This window comes from Colletotrichum graminicola (assembly GCF_000149035.1).
Source record: "Colletotrichum graminicola M1.001 genomic scaffold supercont1.40, whole genome shotgun sequence".
NCBI classification, from domain to species: Eukaryota; Fungi; Ascomycota; class Sordariomycetes; order Glomerellales; family Glomerellaceae; genus Colletotrichum; species Colletotrichum graminicola.
The window spans coordinates 312,585-333,777 of record NW_007361044.1 but is presented as its reverse complement, the minus strand read 5'-3'; the positions used below and the strand labels follow the sequence as shown (position 1 = coordinate 333,777).

Sequence of the window (21,193 nt, the reverse complement as noted above, 5' to 3'; positions counted from 1 at the left end):
CTGCTGTCTAGTGTAGGATCCGGTGCCAACCGGGTAGCAAACCTTGGGGAGGCGGTCGATCTCCGTTCACGATTGCCACTAAGAGACACAGCCTACTTTGGCTGATATCGTCGGTCCACTGAGGCAGAGACGGTGCGGGTTCGTCCACTGGATGGCCATGCTTTTATTGCCCGGGATTTCTTCTGTCCAGATTCCAGCGGCAGGCAATGCTCGGTTTCGGGCGGAACGCCCAGCATCTAGACAAGTGCGCAACGCCCCTCCTCCTACCCGGACGACAAAGTCTTATTTGGGGGGGCTTTCCCTTCTCTTCCCCATCTTCGCTTCCTCCGTCGTTCATCTCCCAATCTCACGAGACTCTCAAATACACATCCTAGTCCTATTCTCAAGGGCCCGGCCGGAGAGGCTAATGTAGACTAGCGGGGGCGGGGGGTGCTTACTTGGTTCCGAAAGTTAAAAAAGAAAAAAGGGAAAGAGAGAAGCGCGGCACTAAAGGATTACAGAGTTCCATGCCTCTCTCCTAGTTTGACTCTTTCACGTGCAACCCTGGAGAGGCAAAATGAGGCTGGTTGATATCTTCTTTTTGACAGGAGGCCATCAAAGCTTGGGGGATCCACGATCGGCCCAGGGGTCCAGGCTGTCCCGTCGGTCTGATACTGGTGAGATGGGCGCCAAGGGACAGGCGGGAGGTGGGCATGGGGGCGGTTGAGGTGCGAAACCTCCCAATGGTCTTTGGAGGGCACCCTTCCAAGGTTCGGCGACTCAGGTAGCTGCATTACGGAGGAATTGGCAGTCCCGATATGGCAAGTCGTAGATTTGCTTGGAAAAGGGTTCGCATTCGCTGCGGACAGAGCACGGCACAGGCATGGTGGGGATTGTTCCTTTGCAAACCATGGCAGCGGACTCTCCGCACAACGGGCAGGCACCAAGCTGTCAAACCCATCGGTTGACACCAGGCGAATGGGAACATGCGCCGAGTTGCGCCCTAGCCCTGCCATATTGAGGCCTTGCGCAGCAACACATACCTCCATCAGTCCACATTGGAGAGACGCGGCGAGAACTGGGGGATGGCAAGCAGCTCTACATCTAAAGAGAGGGAACGACAGACATTGCTGGATTAGAGCGACGCCCGCGTGGGACGCGAGCAGGCCGATAATTTAAGAGTCAGGCTTTTGTCCGGCGTGTCTCGGCACCAGTGCTTCAAGCAACCCGAGAACCTCGGACTCGGAGCACGTTGGGCGGGACAGGCGAGAGCATGGAAAGAGGCAGCAAAGGCGGTGGTCGGCGGGCTGCCACAAAAAAAAAAAAAAACGTCGGGACAGGGTACAGCTACTGCGGCCAGCGAAGGCCGAACATGACGCTGTGGCATCGTGTTCTGAGTGCCGGCGACGTCGCCGGGGATGGGCTGCACTCGACCGCTGCCTTGCCGGCCATCCGGGTGGTGCGCGCGCACCGGATGCGAAGACTGGCAAACTCGTCGGAGGCGTGAGGGTTCCATGCTGCCGTCGGAACGACCAAGGAACACCGGCCGGGTAGGTTGAGAGTCAGTCGCGTGCAGTGCCAAGCAGGTTCTTGAATAGCATCGAATGGATCTCTACTCCCATCGCGATGGCAAGGCGATAGACTTTGACGACTCGCTTATCAAGCGAGTCGTCAAAGTCCGGGCGCAACACGATGGCGTCACAACGCAGTCGGGCGTGTGTACTACTGCGGGAGGGTGTTGACTCGCGATGGCGCGAGAGTAAAAGTGCAGCGTCGTGAGTCCCGAAGGCACTGCGCTGGACAAGTAGTTGAGGATATGAGAGTGGACGGACCCGGGATGTCGGTGGTGCCAGATGGACATCGGCGTCTCGGGAGTGTATGGGATGGGGATTTGGGTGGACAAGAGGATTTGGGCTCCCGGCGACGCCGTCGGCACCACGGAAGTCATCTGGGTCGTCCGGGTGCCAGCCAGCTGGTGCACCCTGGCGGGCCCGGCGGTGCACTTGGTGTACACTACAAGTTCCGGCATCTGATGTTTGGATGCCGTGTTCTCGTTGCACCATACGTGTGGTGTACTACATAGTATGCGTGCTCCCGCGTCTTCAAAACACCACAGTACAGGCGCGTGGGGCCCCATGGTCCAGCCGGCGATGGCGGACTTCCTAGCCACGGCTACGCGCGTGACCGACCGCATTGCGTTCTGGAGCCCACGGTCTCCTAGGTCCCAGCGAACAAGCCCCTCTTGTCGGATGTCGTTGGCCGGGCCCAGCCGCGTCACTGATGCGTTCCACCGGAGGCCGCCGTACACAGGGCATCCATGAACATCGTTAAGGTCCATCAGGGCAGCATTGCATTGTTGCCACGGCACAGAGGTTTTGCTGAGATGACTTACAGGGTTTAGGATTGCCTGGCATCGCTTCGAGATGATCCAAGATATCCGGATGGGCGCTAGTCCGAAACAAGAAAGATTCCAGAAGCAAGCAACTTTGCCACAGTGGACCAAGTGAGTAAGGCGATGCGACAATACGGGCAAAGGGCCAAATCGGGGTTTCGGATTGATTGGTAACGTGAGATTTTGTTAGTTTACTTCAGTTTTGCAGCGGGGGATAATGAAAACACCAAAATCAGAAAGGAAATTCAAAACAAGACCAAAAAGCGATGTGACCAAGACTGGAATCCAAGGCGATGGTTGCTTGTGCCAAATGCTTACATAAGACACATGGATGTAGGTATAGGTACCTACCTACCTACCTAGGTATCATCTATCCGTATATCTGTAGACTGCCCATCCCAGGCGCTTCCTGCATTACCGAACCTAATATCTAGCATGAGACACACGCAGGTAGGAACAGGAGGAAACGGCGATGTCAGCAACGCACGGAATGTGCCAAAAGAACTTTTTTCGCGCATGCCTATTTAGTCAATGACGACATAGCCGGGCCTTCGCACCTTTATGCGCGCCGCGCCGCCTTGAGAAATGGGGGCTTCTTTTTTTTTCTTTTTTTTCCTTTTTTTTTTTCTAACTTTGGTTGAGGCTGACGTTTCTTACGAAGGGCTGCGCTACCTACGCTTACCTCGTCCAATCCTTCTCGAATTCAAAATCATTCGATCCAGCATCCTTGGTCCGCCCTTCAATCGTCACGGCCTGGACCTTTCGATCTCTCCATTCCAGACCATGCTGGATTCTGCATTTCTGGCCAAGTCCACTCAGTGGGACCTCTCGGCCTCTGTGCCAAGACACATACTCGGCCCCTCTAAACAGCGTTGGCTGATTGTTCCGGGGCGAAAAAGCTTGGGAGCAGCCACCGAAAGGATGGACAGAACAACGTCACTGCTCTGTGGAATGTCGAGAATATGAACAAACACCTGGTCGGTGAACCGCTCCCGCCTTACGGAGACGCATTCCTGAGCAATCGAGCGAGCTAAAAAGGGAGAAAAGACGCAGAAAGGTTACCCGGATAATGCTCGCAACCGTGGAAGCCCCGGCTACGGACTCGCCGTTGGACTGGGCCGCGCATACCCGCCCTCCCTACAGGTGTGGAAGCATATTGGCGACAAAAATCCCCCACCCTCTCCAAAAAAAAACATGTCGTCCTTGCCAACAACAACACCCGACGCGCACACGTGCATCCCTGTCTCCGCCTGAGCGGGAGAAATGTTCTGGAAATTGAACCGACACAAAAGATGTGTCGGTCGGACACTGGGCCGAGACATACCGGTATGGCTGGATGGACGCCATAATACTGCCGGATGCGTGCATGCATGGCCTGCATGGAAGAGCGGGAGAACCCCCCCCCCCCCCCGCCCGCAGCAACAACAACTTCTGCAGCGCGCTCTTATCCCGTTGCTTCATTCCCCAAGTCTCAGCATCAACGTTGGTGGTCAATTGACCCCGCCCAGGGTGGATTTGAGCCGGCCTGGAAGCTGCTTCGAAAGGTCCAAGAGAGCCAAGATGTCGACGCCCAGCAAAACCAAATAAACCCGCCAAAGGATCCCTCCCGACTAGCAAACAAAGCCTACACACCGTTTCTTCTGTCCAACCTCAACCTTTTCCTCGTTCGGTTTTGGCGGAAGGCAAACATGCAACCTGACTAACCCGCCCGAACCTCCCTTTCTGGCCATCGCCTCTGCGGCGTAGAGGAACCCTCAGCGTTGTCGCCTGGCTATGGGTGGCCTGTCCTGGTCGCTCGCCTGTCCTCTGTCCTGCCCCGTGCCGTTGCGCCCAAGGAAATCGATCGACTTCCAAGCTTCTTCGCAACGTGTGCATTCTTTTCCACCGTTGCCCTGACTTGTCTTGATGATGCTCGCCCAGCGTGCCCAGCTTGTCCATGCCGTCGCCGCACACCGCCACAGCGCTTGGCATCTGCCCTGCTCAGCTCGTTTGCGTAACCACGACGGTCCCCCAATCAACGTGACCGTCAGGCGCCTCGTCGCAAACGGTTGGTGGGCGGCACGAATTTGGGCCCCAGGTTCGCTCACGCATGGGCCCAGCCATGCGTTGCACTATCCGTTGTGCTTGGCCGTAGGGTGTTTGTCTCCGGAACCCGTGTTGCTTGGTGTGCAGTGTCGCGAGCTCGGTTGAACAGAAAGCTGCTGCTCTGCCTAGGGTTGGGCATCGAGGCTCGTACGTCCCGGTGCCATCCCAGCCACTGATGCTCCGCAACTCAGCAGATCAGGTTCGGCCATGTTTGTGTAGGTATGTGCAATGTGCAAAATGTCTGAGACGGCCTTGGCGCCAACCGAAGAAAACACCAGGACGATCCAAGGTCGATCAGACCCCGGCCTGTCAAGACCCCGTCTCTGCTTCTTCTCGTTTTCCACCCAGCCATCCATCCTCCCCCCTCGTCGCATTGATCGGCGGCCGCTCCTTTTTACTCTGTTCGCATACGGAACGGCTACGACTGCAACCCTCCCGGGACATGCAGTGTAACAAATCGACACACTCTCTCACACAAGAGACGGCCAACGGCACTCGTGAATCCTGACTGCTAATCACACGCGGCTCCTCCGAGAGGCCATACAGAGAAGAGAGCACAGTCTTGGTAACGGTGCTTATTTTGCCACACGCCTGATCACCACACCCTTGGACACCACGAGCGAGAGCTCTGGCAGCAGGGCGTTGGCAGTCCATATTCATTACCAAGCCGCCCATGCCTTTCTCCTCCATGTCCGGATTGCACGGGAGGGAGGTGCTCTCGGATGCCGATACCTCGAGCAAGGCAGGCGGGGGTACCGGAACAGTCACTTGCCGCCCATTGATGTCGCGTGCGCTAACAAAGAAAAAAGAAAAGACGTGCCACACCGTCCAGACGCTTAGCGTATCTATACTTTACCTAGACGGAAACTCGAGACGGACGGTCGCCATCTCCAGCCACACATGCTATGTCCACGATCGATCACAAGAACCACTTCTCACTCTTCTAAAGATTTGCAGCCCGTCTGTTCGCAAATCGCAAGCAGCCGCCCCGCCTCTGCCAATCTTCCCAAGATGAGTGGCTGGACCTGGGCCGAGCCATGCGTACGTAATCCACTTTGGCCAGGTCCGCGGTCATCGCCGTACTTTAGGCGGCCGGTTGCCAAGGCTCGAGAGGTGGTGGAGGGGATGGCGGCTTGCAGCAGCAGAGGCTCACACTACCTGCTAAACCAAATGGTACACTACGCACGACGCAGCGCGCAAGAGATCCCATGATGCGAGGGGATTTCGCTTGCCTGATGATCCGATGGATATGACTTCATACCGTATTCCCCTACAGAGTCGGACCCGTCTCTGCCCATGAGGTCGGACATTAGCCGCAGCCTTTTGGAAGGCGATTCGCCGACAACATATGCCGTCATTGGGGTTCTGGAACGGATGAGGCCGGTAGAAAGAGGGCAAAAAACAATGAACGGCAGGTAATCAGAGGCAGGTGCCGACATAGTTCAAGGCCGCGATTCTACGAATACGGACGGCCTTGGGTCTTTGTGGGACCTTGCTCTCACAGTCTGGACAGACCCCTCCCCGTCAGTGATAGAGACATATTCGTCAGCGGACCGGATGCGAGGCATCAAGCGTCAGGTTGTCTCTACACTTTCAGAGCTTCCCGGGGAACGTCTGTCGAGGTCCCTTGGGACGGGCGCAGAGAGCGAGAGAGAGAGAGAGAGAGTGTGTGTGTGTGACGAAGGCCACACAGGCCCCCCTCCCAAGCTCGGACACTTGGAGTAAAAATACCCACCAACCATGGCTTCAGACGAATCGCCATCGCGGCCGTAGCTCTCTTTCACTCAGCTGCCATGCCCGGAAACAATGGATACCTCTGGTCTCGGGGGTCCTTCTAAACCTTTGAGAGTGTTTGGGGCGATGCACGATACGGCCTTGAGGCTGCTTAAATCATGTTGCCGCTACTGGGCGTCGCCGCCAGGGTTTCCTTTTGCTTCGATACGCATTCGACAGGCTTTCGGCTCCAATGGATTGCTTCATCAGAACCGCTTTCCCCACACTGCTCCAACTTCCCAGCGTGTCTCATAAGCATTTGGGAGCACACATGCCGACGCCCGTCCGAGTGACTGAAGCAATTGGGGGAGTGGGGGCTGTAGGACAGATAACAGCGTTCTGATCGGGATTTGCGACCAGTGATAGACTAATCTCATCTCAAGCCGAGTCGGTGATGGAGATTGACAAGTCGTTCCTCCCTCTTCAACAACGCCAAGACGTCCCCAGCAGCATTTCCCTCCTTCCTCATGCGGGCGCCAGATGACTTCAAGTGTCACTTTCTGCTTTTGGGAGGCTGGCTGGCAGACAGAGGAGGGGCGGCACGGAGGATGCCGTAGGCCAAAGTCTTGATTATTGACCCGGGGAATAAAACTGGCCCTCACCGTAGTCTCGTTCGACGTCCAATGTGAGAGGAGCCCGGAAATCGGTGGCAAAGAGGGGACAGGCGGCGTACCGTACCCGTGCGCTGAATCGGCGTCAGAAAGGAGATATGACGGCATGTACTCGAATGCGGCACATCGCATCACGATCCTACCCTTTCTCCCGTCGTTGCTGGCTTCTAGCACGGACCGAGCACGACGCGCCATCTTTCTCTCTCTCTCTCTCTCTCTCTTACGGCCGTGAAGAAGGGCTGGGGGATTCTTCTGGACGACCTTGGCTCCGACACACGCGCCCGCATCGCAACCACCACAACCACCACAACCACCACCACCATCATCATCATCATCATCATAGTCACATGGCGTTATGCCGCGATCGGAAAGTCAAACAGCAGCATCCCACTAGCGGGCGTGCTGATCAGACCGCAACCCATACACTAGTGTACGCTACATTATGGCACGCTGTTATTGCTTATCCGCCACACTAGCTGGTCCCCAGACATGGAAGATGAGTTAGCTAGACACTGCTACCTCAGCGCGCAGTGTGAGATCTCCCATTAATCGATACACACCTAATATAAGCGTACCCGCACGGCGTCCTTGGAGCTGGGGTAAAGGAGGGGGTAAGAGATGCATAAGTAGGTATGCACGGAGAAAGAGACGAGAGGTTCGGAAAGACGGGCGTGGAGCACAGTGGATGTGGAAGAAACAATGCCAAGCTCAAGATAGGCCGGGGAAGGTGAGCATCGTCGCATGGGCATAAACGAAAGCCCGGACGACACAAGATGAGGAGGTGGAGGAGCAAGCACGCCAGGAATGGATGGCACCGACGCTGGCCAGTCGCGATCCACACGAATGCTCCGCACCGGGTGGTATGGTGAGACTCGCTGGGCTCTGCTTCACCCTAATCACGGTCAAACATGCCAGAAGTGAGTCCACGCACGGATTCATCAACTCAGCCATTGAGGGAACGAAAGAGAGCGAGGTGCGAGTAGTGGTGGTACAACGTGCGACGATTGACGATACGGAAGAGAAAAAGCGAGTGGCCCGCCCAGGACTCATACCCTTTGGCTTGTGCTCTCTGAGCCACGGTACGAATACTGTCGACCTGGTGTCTGTCCCCCCTTGTTCATATTTTGTGTTCGCGAGAGGCGAGCCCGGATGGCCTTGTGGGGCCGGCTAGAGGAAAGCTGCGACCGGATTGGTTCATAGCGGCGGTGAAGCTGACAGAGAGCGAAACGGGTGATGAGGCGGAGAGGTGGCTGAAGGACGAGGCGAGATTTGGGAGAGCGTGGAGAATGACGGCGAGAAGGCAAAAGGGGGGGGCACGCGCACGGATGGCATCCTTTGGAATGAGGCGTGTCAAAGCCGCGAAAAGCCCATATGCCACAAGGATCCGTAAGTGTAGGGGACCACATGCCGTGGTGTTTGTCGCCGGGGTTCGGAGCCTGGCCCGAGAGCAAAGGTTGGGCCGTGTTCAGGCGGTCTCTCCGTCCCATAGTCGCAGGTTGGACTCTGGTAGGTAGTGTGGGACACGACCAGGTAAGAAGAAGAAAAGGGTATGTGGTGTGCTCAGTGGAATCCGTGACATCAAATTACGCCATTGGCAGCGCCGGTCAAAAGTGTCGGGCCCGCGGCCTACCACGCGCGCACCAGGGGAGGGTGAAACGGGGCAAACGGAAGAAACGGAGGAAACGGGGGAGACGGCCACGGAGCCAAGCAGAGGAGCAAGATAGCCGACACCGCAATCATGGTGACGGTCTGGAGTCTCCTCTCGCGGCTTCCCAGCGTCCAGCGTCCAGCGTCCAGCGTCCAGCGTCCAGCGTCCAGTGTCCAGCATAGGGGCAACAGAGTGAGGCTGTGAACCACAACGCTGGGCTTGGCGGCGCGGATGAAATGCCCGTCTGTCATGCCCGTTATCGTAACCTGTGTGGGTCGTCACGACGTGCGAAGGGTGAAACGGTCGAGCAACACAGAACGGTCGCGATGAGTCGGTGGGAAAACGGGGCACCAGTCGCTGGCAGCGTCTAGACCCCCAGCGTGAGGAGAAGGCCCAGACACTAATGCAAAGTGTTTCCGTGTACCGAGCGGACAACGCAGAACACGCAAGGGGGAATCGAGTTTTTCTTTCTTTTTTTTCTTTTTTTTTCTTTTCTTCCCCCCTCCCTCCCACTCCTTCTCCTCCTCACTGCTGCTTCCTCATTTCTTCTTCTCTCTCTCTCTTTCCTTTGCAAAAAGGGGGATTGTACGGGCAGGGGGGGCAGGGGCAACGATGACCAATACGATATCCGTACTTGTTACTCATAGACAGGAGGATGATGGGAAAATGCACAAAGATGATGCCTAGACCTTATCCCCCCCCCCCCCCCCTTTGGCGGTTCCACGGGCTGCCCGTTCCCAGCACACCCCTGTCTCGCCCCCTTCTTCTGAATGTTCCATTCGCCTTCCATTCTGGTGCCTCTGGCTGACTGCCAATTTTTTATGATTTTCTTTTTTATCCAACTTTCGCTGCCGGCTTTTCCTAAAGGGGTACAGTACAATTCAGACCATGAGGCGCCGTCATTGGATCGCTCAACCTCAGTCAATGCCTTCTAGCGCGCTCTAGAGTGAGTGCCTTCTCCACTTAGGTACGGATACACATGTCTTCTTTTCTTCCTCCTTTCCACTACCGTGGCCCCACCCCTCCTGCTGTCTGCGTGTCTGTCTGCTTTGGCTCACGCTTTGCCCGGCCCAACTCGGGGGGGGGGGGTTTTTTGGTGGGGGTTTTTTTTTTTCCCTTCTCTTCTTCCTCTTCTTTTCCTTCCTTCCTTCCTTCCCGCCTTTCCATCCTGTCTTCCATCAGTCTTCCATTCCGTCCGTTGTGCATTGCTCGGTCCACTACACTCGTGCCCAGCCTGCTAATGCCCGTGCCCTGTAAGAATAAGGAGAGCACCCCAAACCGTAACCCCTGCGATGACGCGACCCCGTAAAATAATAACTGCCCACATAAACCCATCCTGCTCATGACAGCTCGCTCGGCTTGTCTGGACGTGGGCTCCCACCCGAGCAATGGCCTTTTCACAGCCTGACCACACCCAGCCAATACTCCCCGCCTCTGTGCCACTCCGTCATCGCAAGAGCAACGCGTCACCTGTTAGTCACGGCATGCCTCCACTGGTACCCGCCCGCGCCGTACGCATATGCCATGTACCTACTCTACTTCCCAGTGCAGTGCGTCTACAATCTGCACAGGGGCTCTCTCTCTCTCTCTCTCTCTTTCTCTTTCTCTCTCTCGTGCGTGTCCGTCCCACATTCTGACCGAGCCTCGTCGTTGTCTGCCTCGTCTGGTGCCCAAGACAACAAGTCGGCCGCGATATACCGACGGGTACAAGGGGCGACGGCGACGACGACGATGCCGTGTTTCGAGGTAGCAACGGGATAAAAAATAGACCAAAGAGATGCCATGCACATCCCCATGGCTTGGTTACCATTGGACCGTCTGCTACCTTCTCCGTCCGGGCAATGATGTGCCACCTGCCTCGTCTCGTCTCCTTTGCCCGATATACCCCTGCTAGACCGTAGGCATTTCCGTCCAGGGTGGGGCGGGTGCCATGCTGCGGATACTTGCGTCGACGCTCATAACTGCGTACCAAAACCACCTTGCGTGCTAGTCGTCGATACCTTTGCTGCGCCCTGGCGCTCTGTACCTACCCTCCCTTAGCATCAAGGGCTTGTTCTCGCATCCCCGTTATCAGCCCCCCCCCCCCCTCTCACCCCTGCTTAGCATGTCTGGCCCCGTCCATCCGTCCAGCGCGTTGTCCGGGTCTCCTCCTCCTCCTCCTCCTCTCAAACAGGCAGACGAGAGCCATTGACTGCGTTGAGCCCGTCCTTGCTGGTGCTGGTCTGAAAGATGGGGAACCACCATGGGTGATATGGAGATGCGTATTGGATCTGATTTGATGTGCTTCCGTCCCCTCCTCCCCCTAAAGGCTTCTACTCCGTATCCGTACTGCGTACACATACAGGTACACTGCGAAGTTCCTAGGCACTTCCTACCCCTGCCTCCCTATCAGCAAGGGTCGCTCTCGCGGCGCGCGCGTGCGTGTGGGTGGGTGGGCTTGTATACTCTCAAAGGGGCCGTGGCAAGGTACTCCTACTCGGTGCCTCGCGCTGTAGGGTAATGTCAAGCAGAGGCAAAAGGGTGCGGGTACGTATCTCAATCCACAGCAGGTACCTGGTGTACATGGACCAGAACACGCTAGCTGGGTGCGGAGCACTCCCTCTCACTGGCCCCGTACCATCCTGACCTGGCCTTGCTCCAGCATTCCTTGCCTTCCCTCGTCGCCTGTGGTACGGTACCGCCGTCTCCCAAAAGATACCTCGTCCGAGTACTCCTCCTCATCCTCTTCCGACTCCACGGGGCAACGCTTTTAGCTATCTCATGTCCTCTCCTCCTACCCGTCGTCCCCTTCCTTCCTACTCACGAATGCTTCACCTGCTCTCTCCTTCTCACGAACGCCCGAACCCGCTATCGACATTTCTAGACCCTTTTGCCTTTCTCCTACTTCATCCATCCTCTTACGATAATACATCGTCTATCCATCCAGTCATCCATGACAACCGGTTAGCTTCGCCTGCCAGATACACACACATAACACACATACATCGTCGTCGACTTAACCCTCGGCGCCATTACAATCTGAACCTCTCTAATCTGCCTTCCCCCCCCCCCCCCCCCCCTACCCCCGTCTTTCACTCTCTCGCCGCTGCACCCTTCTTAGGCTCTCGTTCCATCAACCGTCAGCTTCAACAAGCAACCTGCTTTTGTACAGTACCGACGGTTTCGACCACCACGCCCCGCCACGTTTCCTTCGATCAGCATCCGCACCCTGGGTTCGCAATAGTCTGGCACCAGTAAGACGTCACGCCGCTCCTCTGCAGGCCTCAAACAAAAGGGAAGGAAAGAAAATCCCCTTTCCACGCACCGTATCGAACTCTCGACTGTACTGGACGACGACCTTGGAACGTGTGGCTTGGTTGCATTCCGCATAGATCTCCCCGGCGTCGACCTTGGTGGCTCACCTGCATTCTTGCCGTGGACTCGCTGTTGTTGGCGACGTTCTGCAAGCAGCTTTTTGCACACTCACTGCCGATTGCGACGAGTCAATTCCATTCCCGTCACCAAGACACTTCTAGCGCGCCCAGATCCGTCTTAGTGCAAGCCTCTTTCGAAGCCCGCCTTGGGACATCATCTGCAACGCTCTGGGCTATTTACCCTGCCTATGCCCCAGCCCGTCCCAGCACACCAGCTCTCTTCGAGGATAGATGGCCTTGTTGCATTTCTTGTGATCCGACACTTCGAACTACGATCCCCTGCCAACACATAGCGCAAACCCGCACGTCGACCCGCGATCAACCGGCTTTCAAACCCAACCGACACCTCGTCGAGCATCTACTGATTAGGAATCCGAGTGGCATCGTCGAGCTTGACCCGACACCCAAGGAATAGAGTTGCTGGGTATTCGACACGCCGCCTTCAGCAGCATATCCATCGTACGGGGCGCCTTCTATGGGTTTGTCGAGGCACGTCTAAGCAAAGCAGACTGTCCCCTGAGTCCTGCCCTGTTGCTATCTCCCGGAGTAGCACATTTGGCACCTTCATATTTTTATTTTATTTTGCTCAACGACTTGGCGTGGAGATGAAAAGGTCTAGGATAAGAACACACTCCCCCATATACCTGAGCCCTTCGCCATCCCCCGAGAGGGAACTGTCACCGCCCAGTCCGGCCACATCAGTCGCCGGCTGGAAACGTACCACCATCATGTCGAGGTCGAGGCCCACCAGCGGGGCCTTGATGCCGGGCGCCGTCATCTTGACGCCGCCTTCTCTCTCGGAGATACTATCTAATACCTCGTCCCCGCCATGGACGTTGACGGCCTTCATGGCCTATCTCTCTCAGAACCACTGCTTGGAGACGCTCGAGTTCACCATGGACGCAGAACGATACCGCAACGCCTATCAACAGATCATTACTAACAAGGAGTGGGTCGGCGACGGCAAAGAACACGTCTGCTCGCTGTGGGAAAAGCTGATGCAGGCATACATCATCCCCTATGCACCCCGCGAGGTCAACCTACCTTCGCGCGTGCGCGACCGTCTCATGGCGCAGCAATGCCCTCCCATTCCTCCTCCTCCTTCCGAGCTGGACGAGGCCGTCAAGATTGTGTACGAGCTCATGAACGATTCTGTCCTCGTACCCTTCATCGAGTCTGTCATGCCCAGTCATGGCGACGTGCGCATGGACGACGAAGGCTACGATGCGCGGCAAGGACGCTCTCGCTTGCAGGTGGAGGCCACCGGCGCCAGGTTAGACGAACCCAAACGGTCTCCAAACTTTCTGCCCCAGCTAGTTGTCGGCCGCAGCGGAGCCACCAGTCGTTCGGCCTCCGCGTCGGGCATGGAGCGTGAGGGCCTCACAGATGATAGCGGGAGCGCCGCCTCTCCCGGCACAGAACCCATGACGCCCCCCACCACGCCCCCCACCTCGGATTGGACTTTCAGCACCTCTCCCGGCGGCCTCCAGCGGGCTCTGACGGCCCACAACAACGGCTGGAAGAAGGTCGGCGCGAAGCTAGGACTGCACCGCAAGTCGCGGGCCAACCGCCGCAGCCACGCGCCGTCGTCGGCACCCATCAACGACGGAGACATTGCTATGGCGGAGGCCAGCGGCCAGGGCAACCCGTTATAGGAACCAGAGGTCATGCCACCAACCACATCCACCACCCCAGCGACATCGTCCTCCCACCTGCCGTTGGACGGTTTCTCGCGTGTCCGTCACCTATTCAACCCCTGGGATGAGCCCCATCCAGGCAGCCGACTCCCTCTCACGGCGGCGGAAGAGGCGAGCAGGGCATCGGAGAAGGTTGCCCTCGCCGCTTCACAACACGATGGTGGATGTAACGGTGGCATGGCCGCAAAGGAACTGAATCCGTACCGCAACAGTCGCCCTTGGCTGGTACGACGCCCAATCCGCGTCCGGTCACGCACCCTGGTGCCGCTCAAGATCACGACAGAGATCGCAAATGACGCGAAGCTCGCAAAAACGCCGGCAATCGGAAGCGTCAGCGTTCCTTCTCCCGTATCGGCTAACCCCGCCGCGCCAGAAGTATCGAGCGAACAGACGGAGGGCGACGCCGAGCCGGCGGCCGCTGCCGTCGATGTCAAGCCGAACGAGCTGCCGCTGCCCATGTCCCCGTCGATCGACTGCAGGTTCACAGATTTCTCCAACCTGCTCGGCATCAGTGTGCAGCCTCCGCCCGAGGAGGAGCCTGTCGTCGTTGCCACCACCGAGACCGGGTCCTACTGCCGCGCCGCGCCCGACGAAGACATTTACGGCTGGGACGCCGAGCTTGAGCGACAGAGCCGGCTCACCAGACCCGTCCTGGCTTGCGCGTACGACCAGGACTGCCAATATCGCCGGACTAGCATTACCAAGCGCAGCCTCCTACACCGTGTTTTCAGCATGGGGAACTCACCCAGAGATCTTGACGACATGGAGGTACGCCGTGCTAGCAGCACCTCCAGCTAGGCCACACATATACACGTACATACACACACGATATCCATACGTACGAATGGGGCAGTCTTGCCTTGGAAGATCGGAACTTTGACTATACAGCTTTCACTCGAAGCCATGATACCATTTCTCTCCATATATTTTTCCCGGCGCTACTCGGTTTTTTATTTTATCTTTCGACGCTTGTATTTTTGAAACCAGGCTGCACTTTGAGGTTCTCCGGCGAGAAGACATCATCATCACGACTGCATCATTTTGGAAAAGAAAAGGGGATCATAGACACGGACTCGGGACACTTTGGATGAGGAGTTATTTTGGCATTTACAAGGCTTGGGCCATGAAAATCTCATGATGCATTGCGAGGAGCTTTGGTGAGAAGCGGCTGCTTTTACTCCCAGCGCAAAACACGGCGCGGAAGGTATTGCGAGCTCCTTGGGGAGCTGGAACACGCCCCCTTGTGTAGCTCGTTGGTATAGGCATATATGGAATGGTTGAGACGAGCTTCATGATTGTGTTTTAAAAAGGCGTGTTGTATCACGTCCCTTCTAGCATAGGATCTGAATGTCATGCATAACAAACAGAGCTATTTGGCCCTCGTACTTGATTCCACCTTGAATATTGATTTGTCGATAATGCCCTCGATCGGAGCAAGAGCATAACGCATGACAGGGCCACCCAGCGCCGCGGACCACGATGGCACCGGCTGTTTCTCGGCCCACTCCTCAAAACTAGCCGTCCAGGTGCCCGTCCAGGTGCCCGTCCAGGTGCCCGTCCAGGTGCCTCCACGCCCGGTTCGCATCCTGGGGTGGGGGGCACTCATACCACCCAAGGCGCTTCTCGTGCTATCCCAACGATGCAGAGCAACTCAGACGTCGCCCAATTGGATGGGATAGTAGTGGAGCTGTCTCGGACAGACTGTCCTGTCCCTCCTGAGACAGTCTTCTTTGTTGTCGACAAACTCTGTCCAGCTTCCGAATCCCCTCCGACAGCCTTGCTCATCTTTCGGGCGTCGTAACGCCCGTAAAATAAGCGTGTGTGGGGCGCACGCGGCCGATAAGGCTTTCAAGGACGGACTAGACTCTCCGGTCACTACCGCCCGCCGCCGGCGGTGCCGTCGTGGCGCGAATACATTTTGTGTTCTGGCGAGCCGGCAAAGTCAATCAATCTTGCGCTGCTCGGCCTGCCTGGGGGTGGGTGGCTGAGAGCATCGGCCGGGGCAGCCCTATTGACTCGAAGAAGTCGACGGCTGGCCGGCAGTGGTTAGCATGCGGGCGAGAACGGAAGAGAGGGGACGCATCAGTTCTACTGTGCCGTCACTTGAGCTCTTGGTGCTTGCTGCCTGGCCCATTCCAGCTCTTCGGCCATGATGTCGATGACCTTGGGCCGAGTTTCGAGCGAAGCCTAGGCGTGCCTGCGGCGGGATATACAAGAAGCTTTTGGCTCTGCGCTGCTCTAAGCTGCTCCGTCCTTTACCCCCAAAATATGCCAGTCGTAACACTTGCGGCATGTGGCTGGCTCTGTTGGACAAACGTTTTTATTGTTTGGCCCCAGATGGAGAGATGTATCTTGTGGTCTCGTCTACAGCCGCGGTCTCGCAATATCTCGATGGTTGCTCAAGTGCATTTTCCTCGTTGCATATGTAGTCGGATGCGCCCGCCTGGGGACCCTCCTCCTCATGTCTAAGCTTAAAATAGACTACATCCCAGACATGCCCAGTCCGGCAAGAATCGACGTCAGATTTCGGACGATGCGGACCGCTCAATGCCTGCCGTTTAAGGCCTCCGAAAGGGCGTCCTGCACACAGCACATGTGCAGAACCGTCGATTCACCCCGCCCCACCCCCAAAACTGGACGAGCACACGTGGTTCATCCAGTTTACATATTCGCGACGGTCAACAACACCAGACAGAACCTTGATTCGTATTAAGACTATATTTCTGTTTCACAAATGCCTCGCCTGGCAAGAGCTATCCTGGGTATCTATTCATGCTTCCTTCCCGCCCCCCTTTTCTCAAAAACAGAAAGGAAACCTATTCCGACTCAGGCCAACGCCATGTCAAACCTGTTTAACCTCAGCTTCGTCATTACCGGCCCTCGATGGCGATGGTAAACAGTTGGTCCACGAACGTCGCCACGTCATTCACCCTATCCACCGCGACGTTTGAACTCTGCGTGCCGGCGCCGGCGTGAACATTGGTCCTCACCTCGGCCACCTGTAACGTTCGCATCTCGATGGCGCCGCCGCTTGTGCTGTTGCTGCGCTCACCCTCCCTGGCGCCCTCATCCGCCTCACCGCCCGCGTTGGCCACCATGTTCCCCAGCGGCTCGCTTGCCCGCCGGTCCATCAGCGTCGGCGTCCGAAGGTGTGTATGCGCGTCGGGGACCGCCACGTCGTCGGCGTTGGAGACCTCGACTCGGATCTCTTCCGACACCATGATGCCGCCGAACGGCGACGACTGGCTGGCCGGCTCGTGGTTTGTGTATGCCGGGGGCGCCGCGTCGAAGCTCGAGGTGCCTGGAGACATGGCATCGCTGTCACGACCTACCCTCCAGAGCTTGAGCGTCGAAGTCGACTCGTTCGAGTGTGTCCCCATAGAGGAACGCCCGAGTACCGTGGAGATGGGTTTTCCTTCCGAGTCTACCGGGTGCAACGAGTTCGGTCTACTGAAGCTGTAAAAGCGCGTCGAATAGCGGGACTGGCTCTTGCCGTGCAACGCCGGGCTCGGCTTTTCGGGGGGCACGGACTGGAGAACAGGCGCCAGCTCACGATGCACTGACTGCGTAAAGGCAAGTTGGCGCGACGTGTCGCGGCCAACAAGCTGATGGACCTTGAAGAAGTTCAACGGGATGAACTCGCACTTGGGGCTGGTGAAGTTGACATGAATCGGAATTACCAGCCGAAAGGCGATCAGGCTCGTCGGGAGCGGCGGGGACGCTTCGTCGGGGGTCTGGATCGCCGGCAGTGTGACGACAGTGCTGGTGAGGATGGCCTCGTTGAAGATTGGGTCGTCAATCCAGGTGCGGAGTGCGTTGAGGCTGTCCATCAACTGGGACGCGAACTGCACCTCACGGGTGCCCACATTGCTCATGGAGGCCAGCGCCCTGCTCATGCTGAGGGTGTTCAGGCGGTCCAGCTGTCGGAGGAAGTTCAAGTGCCACTGCTCGATCCGGTCGATGGGCATCTGCACGCTGGGCAACAGGTGTCGGGCTCCCTTCCGGACGGCCACATCGAAACCATAGCTGCCCACGCGCGCGCGGATGCCGAAGAGTCCCATGTGTACGCCCGGCTCCAGCTGGTTGTTGTCGTCAGCGTAGGCGGCCATATTGTACAGCTTCGACTCCAGGTCCGCCGACTTGATTTGCATGCTGGCCCCGATGATACTGCTGACTTGGCGGAGCTCCGCAAAACGGTACCCGGCGGCCTCCAGCCTCTCGATTTCTCTGTCAGTCTGCACGCGGCGTACCAAGAACATAAGGGACCCTCGTCCAAACTCATGGAACACCCGGTGGCCTACCCCCTTCTCTGCTAGATCGACGATGTTGCCGGATGCCACGACATTCCTCTTTATCCCATCAGGCCGCAGGACGGGAGCAGCGTCTTGATGACTGCCTGCGTCGTGTCCCGGACGTTCGCCGCTAGCGCCGGTCGATAGGATCTCGTCCCACAACATGCCAACGGATGTCAGGTGCTCTTTCATCTTATCGGCAAGACCGACGGCAGCGACGCAGAAGAGCTCACGGAAGATTACGTCGTAATTCTCAATGAGCTCGCCATGCTCGTTTATGAGCTGGATGCCGGCACGAGTATCGCGGTCGCGGCCATGCCTCGGAAGGTGAGCCAAATGGTTCGCCATGCTGCCGACGAGTGTCGAGATGCCGGACCAGTTTCGCGACGCCTGAAACATCCACAGAAACAGGGGGTGAGCGATGTTGAAGTTGTCACTGGCGTTCTTCTCGATGAACGTATCTGTGATCTTCTCACTCGGAACCAGGCCATCGGGGTTGACGAGGATGCGATTGTGCTTATCAAAAACAGCGGCCGCGAGGACCACTTGCTGTGCCTTACTGGCATACCGCTTCATGATGCGGGCAGTATAAACAGCCGTCCCGCCCATGACGCAGCAAGCACCGATCGACTGTCCCGCAGCGTTAGTGACCTGAGAACTCTCCAAAAACGGCGGCGTAGCCGAGCTTACCAGGCAAATGACAACAATGACGGTTGTGTTGCGGGACAACTCGTTGCTGCCGGTGTTGAGGCGCACAAGCTGGTACTCGGTGCCAGTGGCAGCGCACCAATGCATGCCGGAGACGGCACCGGCCAGGACGACGGAGCACGCGGCGCGCTTCCACCAGGAAGTGGTCCAGGCGGCGCGGAAGACGAAGAAGAGGGCAAGGGCGACGATGCTCGCGGCTACGGCGATGAGCGCCGCGCCCACGACGTTGATCGGATTGTAGATACAGATGTAGTTGTCGATGGAGTTGTTGCCGAGATAGTGCATGCCACAGATGGCGGCACCGGCCAGGACGCCTCCCACACAGACTCGCCACCAGGAGACGGTGTTATTGATACCGACGGCGACGAACGCGGCTAGCAGCACCGCGATGGGGACGAAGAAGGACAGGGCCGTGAAGCCGCTCGAATACGCGATCTGCATCTCGGACTCTCCATCGGCCAAGTCGATGGCGCGGTTGCCGATGAAATGCTTAGAGATATGTTAGTTCGCAAGGCCCCCGGCGGGCGGCTGGACCCAGGCGACTCACCATGCACCAGATGGCGATTCCGCCCATCGTTACCGCGGAGCTGACGAGGAGGAGACTGTTGCAAGTGTAAGTCGGACGGGGTTCCCAGACGGAGGTTGAGGAATCCCTACTGGTTGAATTTGCCCTTGGGTGAGGTTCGTCTGTTCAGCAGCTCGAGAGTAGACGCCGCGCCGATAAGACTGACGGCGAAGCTGAGAGTGATGAAGCCGCCATTGAAGGACCTCGGAACCACCTGCCCATGGTATCTGTCGAACAGTTCCTCGGTCTTTGTGGACATATTGGCGGCGGTTGACTGGGAGAAGCCACCCAGGTAGATTGCGTCTCGAATGTCTCTCGCCCGCGGGGCCCGGTCGTCGTGTAGATATATCTTTCGACTCGCGTGGCAGGCCGGGGAATGAGGGTTCCGTTGGACAAGTTCAAGGGAGTCTGGGGGGGGGGGGGGGAGGGCGTGGTTCCCCATGAAAGACCGGGGGTCCATCCAGGACATATCATGGGTTGTCAGGGTGAGACAGAGAAGCGGCGGATCGGGACTGGCTGACGCTTTTGGCGCGACGCTGGTTCGCGAAGCATGGCTCTCATCTCAATACGGCCTAGCTGAAGGGATGTTTCCCGCCTTTCTTCAACCTCACCGAACGCGACAACCGTCAGCTAGTTTCGAGCCAAAAACTGCAGAAATAGTGGATGGGCCCATTCCTCGTTTAGCCAAGGGCCGGACGCCCCAGGGGTACCTCAAGGTCTCAAGCTGGTCAACTCGAGTGCATCGGAGGGGGGGGGGGGTTTGTCAGCGACGAGAAGCCCAGCCGATCAAGATCAGAACAAGCCTCGTCTCCCACTTTGAATGTCGCCGACCCTCGCCATCGGCTTCCAACTCGGACCCCTTTATCGGCCGTGATGGCCTAGCGCGCAAAAGAGAATCTGGTCGTCGCAGTGGGGGGTGTTGTACTCGGACGGCGTGGAGATTGGCCTGTTTCCTGATCCAAAGAAAGAATTGCCTTGACCCAAGACTGTGACGACCGGCGCGGTTTGGGGACACGAGGGATTTGACGGAAGAAGCAGAAGCCCAGCTTCTTCGCGAGCGACACGTCCACCCGAAATCCTGTGGGCCATTGGGAGAAGAAACGAAGCAATCAGCCACTCGTGGCTGGCGCGATGCAGGGAAACTGTGTACTACCCAGCCATAGCCAGTCATGGCCAGTCCGAAGTCGCCGTCTCGTGAAATGTCGTAGACACGCAGGAGGAAGAGACACAGACCAGTAGCTATCAACCGCAGACCGCCACCGAGGGGGCCTGCACCACCCAAAGTGTGGGATTCCAAGACCATCAAAGCGACAGCAGACAAGCGGCACGAGAGACACGACGGGACGAAAGGAGATGGTATCGACAGCCCATAACCGCCGCGCTCAGAAGAATCGCAGGTCTTGTCCGACAATGACTATCACAGGTTCTCTCTGGGGAGGCGCCGCTTAGGCGACTAAGCCTGACGCCACGGCCGAGCGCGTTCGAGCAAACGGTTGGCTCGGGAATGTTAGCCGGGGTTGCCACTCCCCGCTGCACGACGGGCGCAAAAGGCGAGAGAGAGAGACAATGCGAGAACAGACGTTATGGATCACGATCAGTTCCGTGGTTTCTGGCCACTGTCGAAAATGATTCGAAAGGTAGAGATGACGACGGCCTAGGATGATGCGTTCGGTCCACCCAAAAGCAATTAGTGTTCGCATGCTCCCGATGGAAGGTTGAGTGGGGTTTGGACGAGATGGATGGCATGATCTGCAGTAATCCCTGCGAACGGACACAGGGGACTCGTCCGTCTTCGGGACAGCATCCTAGGTAGTGTACATACTCGGTAATATGGTACAGGATGCGTGCGGCACACCCATTCGCTAACAGCGAGGCAATTTGTGGACAGTATGCAGGCGGGAGGGGGGGGGGGGGGGGGGTTCGGCTGACGGATCTCGCTTATCCTGCATCCGTTTCTTTTTCCTTTTCTTCCATCTGCTGCGGTGCCACCAATCCGGGCTTTCAGCCTGACCCGATGCAGCCGCACTTGC

General features: G+C 57.4%; 5 protein-coding genes across 5 annotated transcripts; 2 read left to right on the top strand and 3 right to left on the bottom strand.

The window, feature by feature from the left end:
- Positions 1–1,591: 1,591 nt before the first annotated feature.
- GLRG_08726 (uncharacterized protein) lies at positions 1,592–2,317 on the bottom strand (the record flags this gene model as incomplete). Its single annotated transcript, XM_008099276.1, has 2 exons — positions 1,592–1,634; positions 1,812–2,317. The coding sequence occupies 2 exons, from the start codon at positions 2,315–2,317 to the stop codon at positions 1,592–1,594; spliced, it is 549 nt and encodes a 182-aa protein (XP_008097467.1).
- Positions 2,318–12,629: 10,312 nt separating this feature from the next.
- On the top strand, positions 12,630–13,556 carry GLRG_08725 (uncharacterized protein; the record flags this gene model as incomplete). Its single annotated transcript, XM_008099275.1, has 1 exon — positions 12,630–13,556. One exon carries the CDS (start codon positions 12,630–12,632, stop codon positions 13,554–13,556), a length of 927 nt encoding a protein of 308 aa, XP_008097466.1.
- A 219-nt stretch (positions 13,557–13,775) lies between these two features.
- GLRG_08724 (uncharacterized protein) lies at positions 13,776–14,396 on the top strand (the record flags this gene model as incomplete). Its single annotated transcript, XM_008099274.1, has 1 exon — positions 13,776–14,396. One exon carries the CDS (start codon positions 13,776–13,778, stop codon positions 14,394–14,396), a length of 621 nt encoding a protein of 206 aa, XP_008097465.1.
- A 571-nt stretch (positions 14,397–14,967) lies between these two features.
- GLRG_08723 (uncharacterized protein) lies at positions 14,968–15,204 on the bottom strand (the record flags this gene model as incomplete). The annotated part of the gene is made up of 1 exon (XM_008099273.1): positions 14,968–15,204. The coding sequence occupies one exon, from the start codon at positions 15,202–15,204 to the stop codon at positions 14,968–14,970; it is 237 nt and encodes a 78-aa protein (XP_008097464.1).
- Positions 15,205–16,468: 1,264 nt separating this feature from the next.
- GLRG_08722 (uncharacterized protein) lies at positions 16,469–19,422 on the bottom strand (the record flags this gene model as incomplete). Its single annotated transcript, XM_008099272.1, has 4 exons — positions 16,469–18,520; positions 18,581–19,087; positions 19,146–19,200; positions 19,256–19,422. The coding sequence occupies 4 exons, from the start codon at positions 19,420–19,422 to the stop codon at positions 16,469–16,471; spliced, it is 2,781 nt and encodes a 926-aa protein (XP_008097463.1).
- Between the last annotated feature and the right edge of the window lie 1,771 nt (positions 19,423–21,193).